General features: G+C 47.6%; 1 protein-coding gene across 1 annotated transcript; it reads right to left on the bottom strand.

Moving 5' to 3' along the window:
* Window positions 1-14,927: 14,927 nt before the first annotated feature.
* Window positions 14,928-18,443, bottom strand: LOC143175299 (uncharacterized). Its single transcript, XM_076373941.1, has 2 exons — window positions 16,448-18,443; window positions 14,928-16,222 (listed from the first exon to the last, which is right to left on the bottom strand). Exons 1-2 carry the CDS (start codon window positions 16,580-16,582, stop codon window positions 16,172-16,174), a joined length of 186 nt encoding a protein of 61 aa, XP_076230056.1. The 5' UTR covers window positions 16,583-18,443; the 3' UTR covers window positions 14,928-16,171.
* Window positions 18,444-19,157: the final 714 nt, after the last annotated feature.

Genomic DNA, 19,157 nt, shown 5'->3' with positions numbered 1-19,157 from the left:
CTGTCGCGTGACAGTTTTCGTGGCGCCGACTTTCCGACTGTTTACGATGCTTCGTTTCCACGATAGAGCGGTTTGTAAACGATGAGGGGTGGCCTCTCTATCACACCCAATAACGATTCGGAGGCGTTATCGCGGCTTTACATCCCTTTGGCCCCGGCGTGACAGTAAGGTTAGCACGCCGTTGTTGCGTACACGCCAGAATGGACTTCACGTTCACCATCACGTGTATTTCGAATCCCGGCGCCGACCGCAACTCGCCTCGTCCTCGCTTTATGAGAGGACGCATCCTCGTTGCGTGAAAAATTCGTCCCTCGAGAAGAAATCGGAGACATCGAACTCAAAGATTATTGAAAAAGTTTGGTATATGTCAGGGTGCAGCGGACATTCGGAGACATTCGGCCAGAATTTCGGGCGGCTTTCTGTCACTGAAGTCGTGATTAGGTCGAAGGGAATTAGGTTGTATATACCTTGAGAATTCAGGGCGGAGGACCTCAGCGTTGCCTAAACGTTTACGTTCCAGACTAAATACCTTCTGTACCAGTAGAATTATTCGATGTTCAAAGAGAGAAAGTGAACATTGATTTTCTAATTTTGTTCAGTGAAATTTGACGTTTCTTCAGATTATAGAAATGTTTATGGAAACAATTGAAATACATTTAATATTCTTTGACCGATAACATATCATATCGCAGAAAAAATATTTCTCGAATATTACAAAATAAATAAAGTATCTTTAATTCATAAAAAGTATAGAGTTTATAGAACATTAGAGTATTGAATATCTATCCAACATGGGATTATAAAAATTCTAAATATCTTTTTTTAGTTGCAAATTCCAGAATTCTGATTTCCTACAGCGATGGATTATCGTGTTCCTTATCAGCAGTCATGACTCGGTAGCGTTTCAACAATCTTTGCTTGAACGAAAAAGCGGGAACGAAATTCTCCTCTAAGGAAGATGTCACGAGAAAGTTTTCCGAATTCCAGTGGCGGCGGTGCACGGGAGATTTCACTGGTTCGTCGTGGCAAATAGCGATCGGTGGGTGTTAGCGCGACGCTACGTTCCTCCACGCCATCCCAACGATAAGGTTAACATAACATCGTTGCGTACGCGACGTAACAGAGTACGTACACCGTCGTATTTCGAATCCTAGCGGTGACCGCAGCCCGCTCCATCGCGTTTCCACGGGGGTTGATCGACAACCCCCAGAACGGCGTGCCTCGCCTCTGGAAATTCTCGAGCGGCATTCCCTAGCGCGAGCCTTTCGACGATAGACCAGATCTTATTACGATTGCTGGGCTACGCTGCATACCTGCGAATCGTTATGCAACCGCAAATTCTCCATTTTTCTAACCGGCATTGCATCGACGTATTTAAAAAAAAAAATTTATTTTTCGCCGGAATTTTAATTACTATTTCTCCATGGGATTTCGCAAGGATTCAAAGTTCAACGATATTATAGAATTTCAAATTTTTATTCTTGTATCTAAGAATATGTGGTTTGAATAGTTAGTATCGGGATTTTTAGATAAAGTTTTGTTTTTATAAAACAGTTGAAGAAACTCAGTTCCAAAAAATTATGTAACAATAGACTTATACTATATGATTGTGCAATTAGTACGCATATCGAGAATTACTTTTTTCGAATACATAATTTTAAAAATATTCAAGTGTAAGGAAAAATCCTCAAAACAAAAATGCCATTTCAAATTTGTCCATATTTGCTTTCTATAAAATCCGGTAAACACAGCAAGAAAAATCATTTTAAAAGTTCTAAAAGCTCCACTACAATTGCAGTGTGCATTGCTTAACATCTACACCCAATCAATTTCCACCCCTCCAATAACAATTCCAAAGACCCTTAGAAAGACATCAATAGCGTTTCTCTTCCGGAAGGGGGTGGCAATCTAAATTCAATAAGATCGTGTAAACAGATTTTATTAAAATTCAATGGCGGTTGGTACGTTCCACAGGTCCACGAATCTTTCGCACCCTTTTTTTGCGCATCGAAGAAACATCGGGGTGCGCTCGAGGGAGAGGAACACTCGTGGAGGGTTGGCCGTCGTCAGAAAAGAGAGCGCTCGACCTCGAGAGAGACGACCCTCCTGCCGCGTCTTCCCAGCGTCGATGGCGGTTCCTCGTAATTGTATCGATTGTCTTAGAACGACACTGTCTCCGACCGTTGAGCGTGTTCCAAAAGATGAATGCCGCCACTCTCGCCCCCCCGGTCCCCTCGCCGCTCACCTTTCCGAGCCCCTCGCAGTGTACTCCGGGTTTGACCCCCTTTGTTGTTTCGTTCATCGAAAAATAAAAATTTCTAACCGGATGAAAGTTTGACCTGGATCTTTTTGTCGGTCACGGGGTGGGATGGGCTCGAGGGGGTGAAGGGGGAAGACAATGGGCCGGGCGCGATTTGCATAAGAGTTTGCCCGTGACACGTGGTACGTCACGAAACTCTCTTTCACGGGGAACGTCTCTTTTTGGCGGCGAAGGACACGTTCGGAGAAAAGAAAATCGAATTCCAGGGCAGGCTCTTTCAGACAGCTTGAACCCCCATCCCCTGCGAGACGATGCTCCTTCTCTTTTCTTTATCATTCCGCGTTCTCTTTTCGGATTACGCGGAGGAGAAAAGTAGCCCCGGGTTTCTCGACACGGGGATGATGAAACCGTTCGATTCTCCCCTTCGGCGACCCTTCGTTGGGACAATCATAATAAGGACAGAAGGACTGGTTGACCAGCGGATAGAATAGTTGGGGATAAAACAATCGAGGCTGATTTTTTGTCGGGCCAGCTGCAGCGGACCTCTGTCGATTCGACGGATTCGAAACCGCCAACTGGACGGGCCATTCCGATTCTTTCGCGGACCGTACCTTTTCACGCTGTCCTCGCCGTACGATTGTTCGCCATTACCCTTCTGCGAGGATCCCGAGTTGGGATCACGACGAGGAGGATACTGACGTGTATGTGTGTTCGTTGGGACATGGGCACTTTTACTAGCTCCGACGATCGTTAATAAGAATTTCAACCCCTTCGTGAGTTTTTGTTATGGGGTTTTTTTATTTTATTAATTTGAGAATGTAACTTAACTTCTAGCTTCTTCTTAACGTGGACTTAATTTTTATTTCATTTTCTTTTGCATTAAATAACAGAGTGACATAAACTACAGTTAAATATCATACTTAAATTTTTATTTCAATCATGATTCACTATGAGGACTTTAGATATTTAAAACGTATGAAGATAATAGCTAGTTAAAATTGTATTTATTCTATATTTAACGCGATGGAATCGTTAACGTATAAGAAGGGACGTCCGTCTGATTTCAACTTATATAAACCAACGTTTCCTAACATTCTTACATTTATAACTTTTACCAACCGTCATCAAAAACGTACTAACTCCAAGCACACAGGGAACCGCACCAAGACTAACCGAAGATCGACTGTCCCCGTCCCACCGAGAAAATCGAACAATAGTTTCGCCGGGTGTTATTTAAAAGCAAGAAAACGAGCAAGTCACCGGGGACACCCTTTTGGCCGGCCGCCTAATGATCGACGTCCGCGACGGAGTGAAAGGGGACGTCCGGGGTGGAGAGAAGTGGAAGACGGTGGATGGCTGACTGGTCCCGGGGTAATTAGTAAAAACAAAGGAGAAGGAATCGGGAAATGGCCGCCTAAGAGGAACATAAGAAAACCGGCGCGCGAGCCGCTCCGATAAAATCTAAATGAGAAAGTAATCCCTGGAAGTCGTTGAGGTAACGACGAAGACGAAGAGGACGAAGTAGACCAAGTAGACGACGAAGTACCCGAGTAAAGAAAAAAAGAATAGCCATAGACAGAGGATAAAATAAACGTGAATGAAACAGGGTGGTGAAAGAACAGTAGTAGCGACGGCAAACCGTATTTTGGCCACGCGACTCCTTTTTCGCGGTAGGTCATGGCACCTGGGATATCCTCGCGTGGTCTTCCCCGATGTAAACACCTAGTGTGCGATGTGACCTAGCGGCGCTATCGGGCTAAGCGCGAGCTTAACCTAACCCAACCTAACGCGCGTCGACACGCCGTCCACGCGCGCACCGTCGCATACCCGCGCCGCACGGTCGCACACACGCACGGTCGCCCATTGTTCGACGAGGCATCGGGGGTGCGCGCGTGCGAGCGCGGGTGGGTGGCCCCTATTGATTCCAGCCGGTGAAAATAACGGAATCTCGTGGCGCGCTTTCGCCAACTTCCGCGCGCCCTCCACGTTGCTAACCAGTCGTTTTCCGACCAACCCCCTTCCCGACGGCCCACGGGGGTGGCATCGGTCGTGGAACGCCGAGCCAGACCGACCCGGCCACCCCCGGGAGCCGGGGGTAATCAAATGAAAACAAAAATCGCGGGCCAACCTCTCGCGCCGGAAGAAAGTTACGCGGCCAACTTTTACCTTTTTCGCCGCAATTTGCGGCCGATTCAACCGTGAGCCCTCACCTCCGCCCTCGCCCGTTACCCTCCGGCCGACAGATATTCTTCGAGCGCTTCTTCGACTATCCTACTCCATCTCTGCTGGACACTTTACTCGAAGATGTTGGAACCGGAGATGGGATGATTCTTTTCCTTTTTCGTCTTTTTTCTTCGCACTTTTTGCGAGGGTGGGTTTCGTTTTATTGAGATAAGAAATGCGGCGGTGGGTTTGGAATAGGAGCTACTGTGAGTTAAGACGGGGGTTATTTTAAGGAGCTTGTTTATGTCTTTTTGCGAAATGCGCGGGGCTAATTGTGGATTGGATCGAGACGGGTAGTAGCATTTGGGATGATTCGCTTTGTTAAGGAAAGCGAGAGTGCTTTAGTTACTAGAATCGTGTTAATGGGTGAATTGTTCTCTATAAGAGAAATTACAAATCTGAATTTGAGTAAATTGTTTGCGTTGGGGAGTATTTAATGAATTTTGGAATGTTTAGTGGCGTTCTTTAAAATTCTAATGGCGGTTAATTATTACGCTGGTTATAAGAGCAATTAGAGATGAATACATGATCGCAGTATCATTGTTGGTGAATTGCTTCATACCAATAGTAATGTTTGTTAGAAACGTTGATTGGTATTCCCTAAATTACTAATGAGAATGGAATATTCCATTGATTGCAAGGGCAATTAGAAATGAATAGTAAATTATATTTGGGAATATTGTTGAGTATTACTTCTGAGTGTAATTTATTTTATATTAAAGAAGTTCTCATTTGTTGCAGTTTGGTGAGTGCACCTTTATTTCACAAATATTACCAGTAACTTCTTCGGAAACAGTACTAAACGAGAACAATATTGGGACCAGTTTTGCAATTAATACATTAAATTTATGACAAGATGTAAATAGGAACAGAATAATTTATCAGGTGCCTAACATGTAATACATAAATAATCATGCCGATGATTACAAAAACCCACTTCAAATAATGGTTTACCCCTAGTACCCTATAATTTCCTTCATATATTATTATAAACCGTACAAATCTAGTTAGACTTCCTTCAATTTATTTAAACATTATTCAACGTACCATTATACACATTCATCATATATTCATAGTAATTCTAACGCATAACCAGCATACCTACACGATATTCGCTTAACCCCGAAATATCTAAAATAGGAACAGCAACCACAAAGTAATATCGATATAAGTTGAAGAAAGATTATCAAATATGCACCCTCCAAGCACAAAACCCTCTCCCATCATTTCTCCAACTTCGACACACAAAAGTACACACAGAATCCAAACAGCCCCATCATCGGAACAGTCCAATCGCCTAAAACACTAATCACAAATCCCAAAAATCCTCCCCCGAAAACGGTCTCCATTTCCAGTAGCCGAGGCGTTCATCCTCCTTTCCCAGCGCAAAAAGAGTCCCAACAGCAGGTAACTTCTAGCGGACCGCGACCCATCAAACGTTCCGCCCCCACGCCGTCCAAACAAATCCGCGGGCGGTTCGACGTTCGAACCACGCTGGAAGGGCAATTCAATTAAACTTTCGGCTCCGCGGAGTCGAATTTCCGGGGGATCTTCTTCGGGGTGGCGTGTACAACGGGTCATCGTCTATCGGTCAGGTCGGGCAAATGAACGCCGACGTTGGGCTCACTCTCTCATTCGGGCCACGACAAGCGAGCAAATAATCCGCAAAGCACCGCGGGCAGGCCAGATGTCCATTCTCCAAGGTATACGCGTAGCATGTGGATAATCGGAAGAGCAACGGCGACCACGCAGCATATGCCGCGCTCGGCTCCGTGAGCAGCAGCTGCACTCTTCGCCAACCGAGGTATCGCGATTACCGCCGTCGTAATCCCGCCGCCGCGCATCTCCGGGAAGGGGAGGCCCCGTTATCACGCCGGGATTTCACCGGACCCCGTGACTCCTCGGGCCCGAGACCGAATTCGCCTGGCCCCCTTTCACGCGACCAGCTCGCGCAGCTCTACCCCTGATCCTCAGTGTACCAATCTCTTCATTTTGACACTCACGTGTCCGGTGTGTCTTCCACGCAGGAACAAAAGGGGCGAATGATATGGAGAAGGGAGAGCCAGAGGACCCAAGAACCATTGTCCCCCCGTTGATTGAGAAAAGTAGTTTTGAGTAGAATGGTTCTAGTTTTTAGCGCTTTAAGGTGATCAGTTTGGGGATTATTCGGGCTGCTTCAATTTTTGGGGTTTTTTGAGGTTGATTGAAGAAGTAAGGGTTAATTCGTTTTTCACGGATTTTGACAATGCTTTCGATGGAATTCGAAAGTTCATTCCGATGATGCAGCTATCAGAAACATTTGGGAACGCGTCTCTCATGTAAAGCGCCTATTTACTTCGATTTATCGGTTATCAGGGAAGAGCTAATACCTTCCGCTGTACACATGTGGTGTATCAGATAGCACTTAAGTACCCTCGGCATTATTCACACACAAACTCGGACCGGTTTTCCCAATCTACAAGAATCATGCGTGTATTGTTTGACCAGAACCTGCTTTTTCAGTTACACGGATCTTATTCTATTTTTCATCCCTCCGTTGAGTACCTATTCCTGGCGGTCGTCTTTCCACTTTAGTAGACGTCCGAAGAAAGAGTCCCGGGACAATAGGGAAACTTTTTCCCTCGTCGGTTACGTCGCCGGCAAGAAGAATCGCGGCGCTGATTGCGTCTCTCTCTTAGCGCAAGTTGTTCAGTTTTTCCCTGGGCCGGCGCGGCGCCGGGAACAGTCGGCGGGAAATTCCGCGGACGATATTTCGGCGGCGAGTTCGCCAACATGTTAACTTTGTTTATCTATAAAGTGCGCCGCGCTGATTAAGTCGCTGGAAAAGTCCGTTGGGGTCCGAAAACAGAAGGAGAACGGCCCGGCGCGGCGGGAACCGGGCAAAATCCCGGGCAATATTTCAACGGGCCGCGATGTAAAGCGGGCAAGCGCAACTTGGCTGCGTCTTATCGCCCGCGGAGCGCGGGACGAGGACCGGGGGCCGCGCGCGACACTTCTAATGAAATTTCCGCGCGCGCGAAGTAAGTTTTAAAAGTGCAAAAGTGTCCGGGGACAAAGGAGGCCGCGTCGGTGGGGTGGGACCGGCGAGATTTAGGAGGATCATAAATCGAGGCGACGCGTCCTCCTGCCGCGAGAATCTCGAGATTAGAGAGCCACTCTCACTCTCTCGCGCCAACCCTTTCACCCTTTCTCTCTCGAATCGGCCTGACGAATTTCTGAAAAGACGCGGAAACCCTTTCTCGACCGTCTCCCAGCCCCTAACGAAATTCAGGGAGCTGCTTGTCGGGGTGAGCACGGATCTCTGATCTGCTCGTTCGCTGTTTGGACCTCTGGATTTCGAAAAGTCAGGATATTCGGAGATCTGCGGTGTTTCCGTATGTAAGGGGAAATTGGTGACATTTTTGACGTTTCAATTGTAAACGGATGTTCTGGGATGTTATTCCGCATTTGAATTTTTGGACGAATGAAATTTATTTTCGGAGCTTTGATTTATTAAATATTCATAACGCGATGGAATTTTTTATTTAGAAATTTATAGTATTCTACGTTTGTGGTATGACAAAAATGGCAACGGAATAATTTTTTAACGTTGGTGAGAAATGGAACTTTTTCAATTTGAATTGTCAAGTTATGTTCTGCTTTGTATACTAGTAAAATAATTTGTCTAACACTATAAGGACAATTTTTATGAACATTCCACCATCGGAATTTTCAGTCTTAAATGCATCCCTTGAGCTAAACAAGCCCGAGGCTGCTTCGATCTACAGCGCTAATCCCTAGGATTTGGAAACACTTGATATCTATTCACGGCACCGAAATCAACGACATCGGAATAAAATCGGCTCGAAGAATTCTTACATAGCACCTGATACTGTCAGTCTTAATCCCCGAGCTACACGATTCCGCGCGTCAATTAATTCACGCTACATCATATAAATAACATAAAACAAAATAATTAACCTGGCAGACGCGTGGCGCAATTTATCTCGCTTGGAATTCATTTATCCAAAGGCTCATCCGCCTAATTGTGTCTTGACTGGCGTATATTTTTACGTGTGACCTCAATTGCGAGATAAAGAACGCCGAGTCATCCTTAGAAATCTTCAATCTCCCCTAGCGAGCGAACTCCGACAACTTCAACCCTCGGCGTCTACAAAATACATTTCAATCTTCTTTCTCTCTGGATCTAAATTCGCTTCGTCTCCATCTTCCCTCCGCTATTATTTTAAATTACCAGTTTCCCGGAGGTGCTAAGTGAGGCCAGCTCGCGCGATCGGTCGATTCGATCGACAAGACACCGGGAGCGGAGAGCCGGTAGTATTTCGGTTTTTAATTGAAAGCAAAGTCTGTAGATTTTTAATTAAGAAAATTCAAGATCGACCCGTGCCGGTCCATCCGCCCATCCATTGGTTACTGGCTGCTCCACGGAGTCTCCTCAAACAGTTTTATAATTGATTTCATTTTCATTTATTTTCACGCGAACCACCCAGGCCCCGCCTCTCCCCGCTGCCCCAACCGTCCCGTCTTTTTCTTCGACCCGGTCCTCTCTCGTTACCCCGTCGTTCCGTCGTCCGTGAAGACGGTGCCCCTCCTCCTGGCCGAGCCGACCTCACGCCGCAATCAATTTAATGTTTTAATTAAGAGAGTATCCGTGAAAAATTAGATTTTAATCGGATCGCGCCACTCCGACGTCCCCGGTCTGTTTACTCTCGAACCAGCGCCTTTTAATAAATAATTTTAATTGCTCGACGACCGTGTCTCGAAAGGGTTCGAAAGTGGCTTCATCCTCTTCCTCTTCTTTCACTTTTTCGTCTTCCTTTCGCTCGAGCGACGGTTCCGCAGTTTTTCCGTGTGTTTTCAACGTGCTGCGTGCAAACGTTTCGCAACGAGACATCGGCGTTTGGCTAAAGACGCGGTTCCGATAGACTCTCTCGAGCCCTCCAAAAAATAACCGACATTTTGCGTGCTATTTTTGACCGGTTCTACCGAGTTGCGCCACACGCGATCGCGGATCGAAATCACGGCGACCTATCCGGCGAAACGCTTCGACTTTTCCATGACTGAGTATTGGACATTTTGTTCTTTTATCAATTGTCCGACTCTATGAAAAAGCAACGGAAATAAATTCGTGAAAAGCGTTGACACGTTGATATTAAAACCAATTTTATATATAGTTAGATTATATATAATAATACCAGAGACTACAAGCATGATTGTAACAAATTGTCGAGTCATTTATTTGTTGCTGTGTCAAATAATTTGGCTACGTATTTCCATACCTTGAACGTCGGAAATCGTCTTTTTTCCTTATACGAGAGAAATAAACGTGCAGACTCGTAAGCATCCGCGCGGCGAGAAGGCACACATTAAACGCGTGAAACATAGGGACACCGAATTCAACAAGCGCTAATAAAGTTTCTATTTTATATGCTGCACGATATCCACCTTCATTGGTCAGTATAAATTCTTGCCTGATCTAGTTCTCGTGAAACGGTCTACGAGAATTTATTCACGGTCAGAATTAGTTTTAATTGTCTCTTTACGGCTGAAGTTACGCGCGCCGCTTCTGCCCGCATTCTTTCGATTCCCCGTTTCTTTGATCCGCTCGCCTCGCGATAACTTTGCATCGGTCGGTGACGGAGTTTTATATTTAATGCGCACAAAGAATAGTGTTCCTCGGTTGTCTTCTCGTGGTTCACCGATGACTCTCGCGCAGCTGCCTAGAGAACGCGAGAGGGGCGGGGGGAGTTGCAGTTCCCGGTATTGAGACGTAAAACGGCACCGCGTAGACCGAAAAAGAAAAAGCTAGCCGCGAGAGGGAAGGTCCACCATTTTCCGAAGCTATTCTAGAGTGTTATGCAACCGCCGGCCAATGCATTTGGCTGGGCAGAGCTTTATGGCCGAACCTCGCACGCGCAAAAATGTTTGTTTTAACTCGTCGCCGCGGCCACCCCTTCCACCGTCCCTCTTCCACCTGATCCACAGTGTTCACTCGCAACCTTGAATTATTCAGAATGTGAGAATATTTTGTAAAATTAGATCTTCCGCTTTTCTAATCCCGACTACGACCATCTTGCTATCCTGACTCCATTGTCTCGTTTCGACGGTACGATTCTCGTCGCGGAGAAAGTCTTACATCTGGTCACCCTTTCTTTCTCTGTCAAAATGTGAGAGATTTTTCGACTTTGCGGTGCCAGGCGGCACGGGAAATATTTCTGATGCGAATATTTTTTAACGAGGTACTTATAGAGAAGAAGTTTGGAACATTTTTGGAGTAAAATCATCCCTTGGGAGTTCTTTTCATTTTTTTATTTCAATCGAACAATTACTTTTTCTAGTACTTTTAAGATGATTGGCTAGAGACAAAGATTGTAGCTATTTATAATTTAAGGTAGAATAAAATTCACTCCTTTTAAAAGAAATACCGAAAAGTATTTCTTAAAAGTAGTGACTCTGCACTAATCATCTACGATTTGCGTAATAACTTAAGTAATATTTTGAACAATTCTAATCTAACTTCCAAAAGGATTACATTTTCCTTGGAAACAATAAAAGTCACGTTACATTTCCTTACAATAAATAAATAGGACGTTAAAAAGGAGAATTCTGAAAAACTTGCTCAAGAAGGGGATGCCTACGGCTCGCAAATAATTTAATTTTTTACCAGTCAGGTGCGTCGTGGATTTCAACCCTTCCGTTTGATGAACGGTCACGCGGCTTCTCAAGGCGATTTCCATTTGTAAATCACGCGACTAAACAACTGGCAGCATCACTTCACCGTCGCTAATGGAACAGTGTCTTAAAAAGTTGCTCGCGCGCCCCGGGGATCGCGGCATTTTGCGGATCTTCCGCTTGGCAGCCGTATTCCCACTGGAAACGGACCGAAAAGGAGTGTCGGGAAGGTGGACAGGGGTGGGGACAACCGGGACCCCATCCCATTCGTATTTTTCACCCTCCATTTTTACGCCATCTTTTCCCGCTGTCGGTCCACCCTCCCACCATAAGTCTGCGTCCCCTTCCAAGCTCTTTGTATAATACTTTTCTCTGTCGGCCGTTCTTGGTGTTCCTCTCCAATGTCGCGTCACGCGGAAAGAATTCTCTTTGATTGTTTTAATCAATAACACTCGAACGAATCAACTTTGAATTTATTCTTGCCAATAAGTGAAATCTCGCTGAATCGAGTTCTTCAATGTTTTAACGTTCGAAAAACTATGACGCGTTCGGAAAGGTTGATTTTTAACACGAAACTACAAACTGTGATTATTTATAATTCTAGTAATTTCCTATTTTATTTATTTTGTCCGTAGGAATGCTACATTTAGGAAAATTGCTTTTCTAAATAGGATTATGTAAGAGTTGCGTATCGATGGGAAGGTCAATTCGTTAATGTTTCTACCGTATTGTCGAATGTTGAAATTTGCAATTTGATAGAAGGAAGTGCAGGACTGAAATTGGCCGCCATTGGATCGAGGTTGGCAGTGCTCTGACTACGAGTCTGTTATTCGGAACTTTTATAGGTAATTCAGTGATAAGAAAATGGGAGGGAAGTTTTTGTCGCTTAAAAAGGAACGAGGAGATCCAATTTCCGGGTGATGATTGGCCGATTCAATCGGTCGTTACGATAATTGAATTCTTTGGGAACGTTTTTCCGTTCTTTTGTGCAAATTGGAAGTCCATTGTTTTCGCGGATCGATAGCTACTTCGTGAAGCACCTCGTTCGGTTGAAAGTTCCTTTAACAAACCGTACAACGAACGCAACACTTTACTTTCCAATAGAAACGAAACCAACTACTTGTCAAGAACGGCAAATAATAAAATTGTGAATTCAATTTTTATTAAATATTAATAACTCGAGTACTGTGAATATTGATTTTCAATTGTCACTTAATAAGCCTTCATCTTCCCAAACGAGAATTGTTCATAACAAGACAAACACATTATTATTGTCCCAAAGAATAGGAATAGTTCCATATATCTATAACATATCAAAAAATGATTTAAAATTTTAAGTTCCACGACTGCCAATTAAATTTACCCCTTCGAAGAATTCAAAAGTCGGTCCTACAGTTCTTTTTTTGTTGTCAAAATATTTCACCCCGATCCCGCAATTTTATTCCCGCGGTTTCAAACACTCGCCCATTTGCTGTGTTACGGGATAGTAATTATTTTTCCGGTCCGTCATCCTTACGATGCTCTTCAACCCTTTTCTCACCCTTCTCTCGCACCCCCTTGAGATTTTTAACGTCTCGCTAACCCTTTAACGTCTCCTCCTCTCCGTCTTCGTCTTCTTTTCCCCTTTCTCTCTCCCTGTTCCCTCTCCGCGAGAGGAAACGCAAGGGTTGTAACCCTTGCGGGGCCCGCTCCGAACGGAAGAAAAGAAATTAGCGAAATTAAACGAGCCGCTGCAGCGCAGCCTCGCGTTTTTGGGGATCGAGGGGTGGCGCACGCCCTCGCTGTTTCCACGGAAAACAGCGCGATTCGCGATTAATTATTCGCGCGAGGCGCAAACGATTGGCACGATGAATGGGGGGTGGGTTCACTGGCCTGAGAAACGTTCGAATTCTTCGTCGCCAATCGACGTTATTACATTTTGAAACGAATTTCTGTTGTGATATTAATTCTGTAATTTTCCGGTAGAAATTTGTAAAAATTGAAATCGATAAAGCGTAACGGGTGTCCTGAGAATTTTCAACAAATCTGTGCTGATGCGTTAAATTCGGGAGGACACGGATGAATACTTTGATGAAATATTTCAGTACTTTGTAGTAGATATATAATGATAGGATTTGTTTGTGATGCGCAGCATTTCTTCATTAATAAACTGTGAATGTTTATACAAATTCAGATTGCTATTGACCGATATACGGAGATCGAAGCCAAAGAAAATTGGTTTAAACCGTTTCAACGGATTGCAGATAAAACGAAAATTTCATTAAACTTTATCAAATATCTGAACGATCGTCTGAATAAACTAAAGCTCCTACTTTCGTTAATCATTTTTATTTATCCTATCCACATAAAAATTCTCTTTATCTTTGATCTATCTCTATAGTGCAACAACATCAACTTTGTTACGAACAGTTACAATCAAGTAACATTTTTGAAACACGCTGCAATAGCCACCAAATAAGAAAGCAATGTCCATCTTACATCAACAAAGCATCTCAACACACCACACCCTATAAATCAAAGCACCGCCAACAATCATATATAAAAAAAAAAAAGGGAAAAACGCGGGAAAAACGTTGAGCGGCTCAGCTGCACGCGCGATAAAAAATTTTCAGCATGGATCTGTCGCGGGAACAAACCAGGCACGGTAAATATTTGCTCGCGAAACTACGAACAATGATAAAACGTTGTGCGCGCGCGTGTATCCAGCGGGCAGGAGAGCGGGGATGAAATGCGATAGCGAAAAATCATTGAAAAAAGAAGGAAAGAAATGGGAAAAATTGGAATTAATATTCCGAATCGTCTAGCCCCGCGGCGCGTTCATCGGAGCTCCGGTAAAAGCGGGGGCCGGGTCCCCGGGTGGAAATGGAATTAATCTGTTCGATGCGTACCGTGCGCCCGTTTAATATCCATCACGCGTTCATCACTGCAGAAGCGATCCGCCGCCGCGTAACTCGCGCGCCGCGCTGTTTTTCCTTTCTTCTCGTCGCCGTCGTCCCTCTCTCTCTCTTCCTTCTTGACACGTTCCGTTCCTCTCCATCGGGGACCAACACGGTTCGACACGGGGGTGGACGAGGTGCTCGTGGGTCCCGCGGTCCGGTCGCGCGCGCGCGCGATATTCACTGTCCACACGAACACAAGAAGCCGAACACACCGTTCACGCGACGACGAGGCACGATGACACGCGGACCGCGATGAATTTTGAGCGAAGCATCTTAATGCGCCGCGTGCCCGTCGAAAACTGACCCCGCAGCTGGCCGCCTTAAAAAAGGGGGGTGGCATGGACGGGGCCCCCGGGGCTGGGAAGGGCGAGAGCCCGTGATGCCCCATGTCCAGAGTGGGGGGAGGCCTAGGCCCGAAAGGGAGAGTACCGACCTATCCCGAATTTCATTATTCCGTTCCTCGTTCCCGTTCTTCCTCTTCTTCCTCTCCTCCTGCCCTTGGACCTCTTCTCTCGCGTCTTTTCTCTCCCCGCCCGGATTCCTTCGCCCTCCCGTGAAACGCAACCCCTGCGGACAGCATTATCTCTCCTGGACGCTGGAGCGCATCTCGGAGAGGTGCCTGCCGCCGGCTCTCGGACCTGTTTAAGGGTTTAATTTGAGGGTCGCTTCTGAAAAGGGGGAGGGGCACCCCATAGGGGAGCGTACGTGCCGCGTGAATTGCGACATTGTCGCGTTTCCAGCCAGGTAAATTTAATCGCAACGTCTGCTCACCGGGCTGCTCTCGGTTGCGACCGATGCTTCTGGATTTTGGAGATTCTTTTTTCTTCTCAGCCTCCTTTGAGGCTTCGACGGAGGCACGCGGAGCGAGAATGTGTTTAGACGAGATGTTTTGGTGGATGGGGTGAAATAAGTTGAGTCTGAGACGAAGGTATGGTTCAGTCGATGAAAGGGTGAATTTTATTTTTAATACTTTTCGTAGTGAGTTTGTTTATTGGAGAACGCATCGTTCGTGAAGTTCAGTAAAATATGATATAAGATTGGGAGAACTTTGTGCAGTTGGGTGTCGGTAGATTCTTTTACACAATTTGTATTCGCAATGTGTGGTTATACTTTAGTAGATTGGAGATTTTGGAAATCGAGTATCATTGAGATTTATACTGTACACGTTACACGTAGAATATTTATACATATATTTATTTATATATATATATATACCAGTTATATATCAATTTCTTTCCAAAAACCCTCACTGATTTGCTTAAATAAGAAGGCTCTTTTTAATTTTACTTATTCTACGGTTCATAGAAATGTACACTTGGTTTTCTCGTTCGAAACTGACCCTCATCGAAGCTTTCAACATTTAACTCCCAGCTATTCCATAAACCTAACGATCGTACTCGATCAATCCTCCAGAAAATCCACGCGCGTCCGTTCCGTTTTATTTCACAATCGATCAGGGTCAAAAATATGCGTCACACAGGGATGCAACCGAACGTAGGAACGATCGCCTCGGGTTTTCGCGAGCGCGGCCCGCGTTTCATTCAATTTTTATTCGATAATGCACCATACATATGGCCGGGTTGTTTATTCATTCGGCCGGGCTCGCCGCCACTTCGCTCGTCCCCGACGATACACTTTATTCATCCTCCATTATTTATCGTTGGACCGGCTGAAATTGTGCGCATTGTTTTCCAAAACACGCCGACTAATCACCCGGCCCGTTCCGCGGGTCCTCGCACCCTCTTCGATCGTGCGTCCGCCCACTCCTTCCTCCCGATCGATCGATCGTGCCACGAAAGCCCGACACGGCGCGCTCGATCCTCGATTAGCTCTCGTTTCAAGCGGATCGTTCCGCAATCCGCCGTTCGATCCTTTTTTCTCCGATTCTTCGCGTGCGGGGATGAAAAAGGGGGTAACAAGGGGAGGACGACAAATAATAGAACGAAGCCGAGACAACGTTCGCACGCAAAGATGAGCGAAGCAACGTAGAAAGCGGGCACGTCGATTGGAAGATAGAAACCGAGAGAAGCTGTCGAGCTTAGTCCGGAACCAGCCGATTTTTCCTCCAATCCGCGTGCTATCGGTTTGTTAGTTTTGCAGCTAAAGCGTGTGTACCGGTCAGACATCTCTGCAAGCAATGAATATTAATAGATGTTAGACTCCAGCGCGAGGGATTCGCCGAAGGCGCCTCGCGTCTACGATCGACAGGAAAGATCGCCGAGCGTGAATGAAAGGAAGGATGACTATTTCCAAATCGATCGTCGATCGTAGACGGAGTCGGCGGCCGGCGAGGCCGATGGAGAAGCTATCCAGCTACGAAACTGTCTCGCGACAGCGCACAGAATCCGTTTACCTGAACTCGATCCGCTCTCTCTAGCAGCGGCCTCTCGTTGTCATCGCGTTCCTCTCGCTGCTCGTCTTCGTCGGCGTCCGCCTCCTTCTCGTCACCATCCTCTTCGACTTGGAACAGTCCGTGCGTCCAGTTCATCCGACACTGTATCGCGCGAAACGAACCGATCGGGGTCGCGTCTCACTCACTCGCGCCGATCGATCACGCGCGTCTCGACGAAAGCGCGGGACGGATGACGCGCTTCGGGGCGGAGGGACACGACCGGGCGCGGAACGCGTCGCGGGGCGAAAAGAAAGGGAGAAAAAGAAAATCGCGACCGATGGGTGCTCGACGCGCGGAGGGACGGGAACGCGCGGGCGGGCGGGCGAGCGTGCGGTCGGTCGGCGCACCTTCCGTGTGCACGACACGCGCGGTCTCCTCTTATCGACGACGCGAGCTTCGCGGCGGACAATCGGCTGGGGCGACGACGAGGCTGGACCGGCACGCCGATTCTTCCCACTTTCTCCCGTTTTCCTCGCTTAAAGATCGCTCGGCGTACGGGTGGCACTGATCGCCGCGTGCATCGCTCCGACTCCGCGGTTCCGCTCGACGCTACGTCGAGGACGACACTGTGTGTGCGCGCGCGGGCCCGACAGTCGCCGCTCGGATCTCGTCTCCTCCGCGTCTTCTTCGCGCGAAAAACCGCGGTGCCGTCCGCTTCCTCCTGATTAAACTGTGCACACGGCGGCGGTTTCCGCGCGACGAAAAACGCGTGCCAGGGCCGTAGCCGCGTTGCTCGCGCGGAGGGGGCGTGAGCGCGGACGCTGCTTCCGTTTTTCCCTCTTCCCTTCGGACCTACCCGAGGCTCGCTCGGTCTTCGATCGGCCCGATGATCCGTCTTCCCCGATCCACACTCTCCCGTCCCCCTGCCGCCGTTTGCCGATGCTTCCTTCCCACGCGACAAAAAGATTCCTCCTCTCCGTTATCTCACCGATCGCCGCCGGTTACTCGAACGAAAAGGGAGAACTCGGAACGCCTGTTCGGTTTCCCGGAGCCCGTGTCCAGAGCTCGTCGTTCGCGACGTTACGATTTTCAGCGCACTGAAATCCGCGGCACGGCGTTCGCAAGTGGGAGGGACTGGTTCGCACGTGACTCGGTGCGTCGTATTCTTTTCTTCCTCCTTCGAAACGCTCCCGCATCCGTGGCTGGGGCCCTTTCCCGTGGAAGTAGCGCGAGAGTACGCGCGCGGCGAGCAGCGCGCACGCGGCCGCCGAACCGGTAACCTTTTGTCACTTCCTGCCCGGTGTGCCACCAGCCTCGATCATCTCCTATGGATTCGATGCGGTCCGCCCGGTCTTCGATCCGATCGATTCCCTCTCCGGTGAATTCTTCTCCTTCCCGGGGAACGAAAAAGGGAGAGCTTGCGAAAGATATCAACCCCTCTCGGATAGCAATGGCGATCAGGAGAACGTCACTGGGTTCGCACGTGCGAGTTGCCCGGTCCACGAAATCGTTCTCCGAAGCGACTGCTTCGATCGCGATCCTCCTCCCTTCTCTAGGTGTCTTCTGGAAGCTCGTTACCGGCGTGGAAGCTCTCGGCCGCAGCGGTTCTTTAAAGAAAATCGACGTCTCGCTCCGCCGATCAGCTTCGCCGGCTTCTTCTTCTTCTTCTTCCGGCCGATCGAGTTCGCGTTCCGATCGGTTCCAGTGGGTTCGGGTTGAATTAACGTTCGCCGATGCGACCGCGGTACGTCACTGGGCCACGGTGCGCGTGTGTTTCCGGGTGGGCTTCTCAGGGCCAGCGCGGGGCCTCTCCACTTCGATATTTCTGCGATTTATTGCGGCGCGACTTAGAAATGCATCTAATGCGGTGCACGCCGCATAGAATGCATGCATGCACCTTGGCGGCGGGGAGGGCGAGCCACGGAGAGCCGAGGAGAACGAGGGCCGAGGCGAGTCGAGTCGAGTCGCGGCGCACCGCGCACACCGCGTCCGCGCATGCGCACACCGTCCAGAACGTGTGTACTCTACTCGCGCGCGCGGCTAGGCGAGCTAGCGCGAGCTCTAGCGAATATGAGTGAGCGGATCGGAGCCGCTCCGCCACCGCCGCCACCGCCGCCGCCGCCAACGGCCGCAGCCGCCGCCGTCGAGGAGTATCTTCGCTACGTCATTCATTGGCGTGGAGAGTGAAAATCAGAGCTACGGGCGGGCTGCACCGAGCAACTCTCCGTGCAACTGTACTGGGAACGGTGAACCGTCTCGTCGATACGACATCGTGACTTCGCCGCTTGTTTCGCCGAGCGAAACCGTTTCGGGGTTTGGCACTGCAGGACGAGAGTCCGATGAGGATGACGATCTGCGGATTGATGATTTTAGAATTGAGATTGGCGGGACTGATGGAGGCAGGATATTTCTCTTCGATCCTTGTCTATCAGCGTGTTCATGATTGTTAAGGCTTTTATTTATTTCGCGTAAATTTTTATTTTAAGAAGTGCCGTAGAAGGAGTCTTTGCTGGTTTGCTAGAAGGTAGATGATGCTGCAGGGTATGGAAATGTATGAAAGAAAGAAGGTATCGTTTGCTAGCGGTTCGACGAAATAAATCTAACCGTTGCCGATTGTATCGAAGAAGACTACAGAATCGTACTGAGAACGTGACTAGGTTGATCACGATTTGAGAAATGTAGCATAGTTGAGGGTAACTGTCAAGGGTATTATATGAGTTGAGCTTTCAGG

The sequence above is a fragment of the Nomia melanderi genome, chromosome 14 (genome assembly GCF_051020985.1).
Source record: "Nomia melanderi isolate GNS246 chromosome 14, iyNomMela1, whole genome shotgun sequence".
Lineage (NCBI taxonomy): Eukaryota > Metazoa > Arthropoda > Insecta > Hymenoptera > Halictidae > Nomia > Nomia melanderi.
Note: the sequence above shows the minus strand (reverse complement) of the source record. Positions and strands in the feature narration are given on the sequence as shown.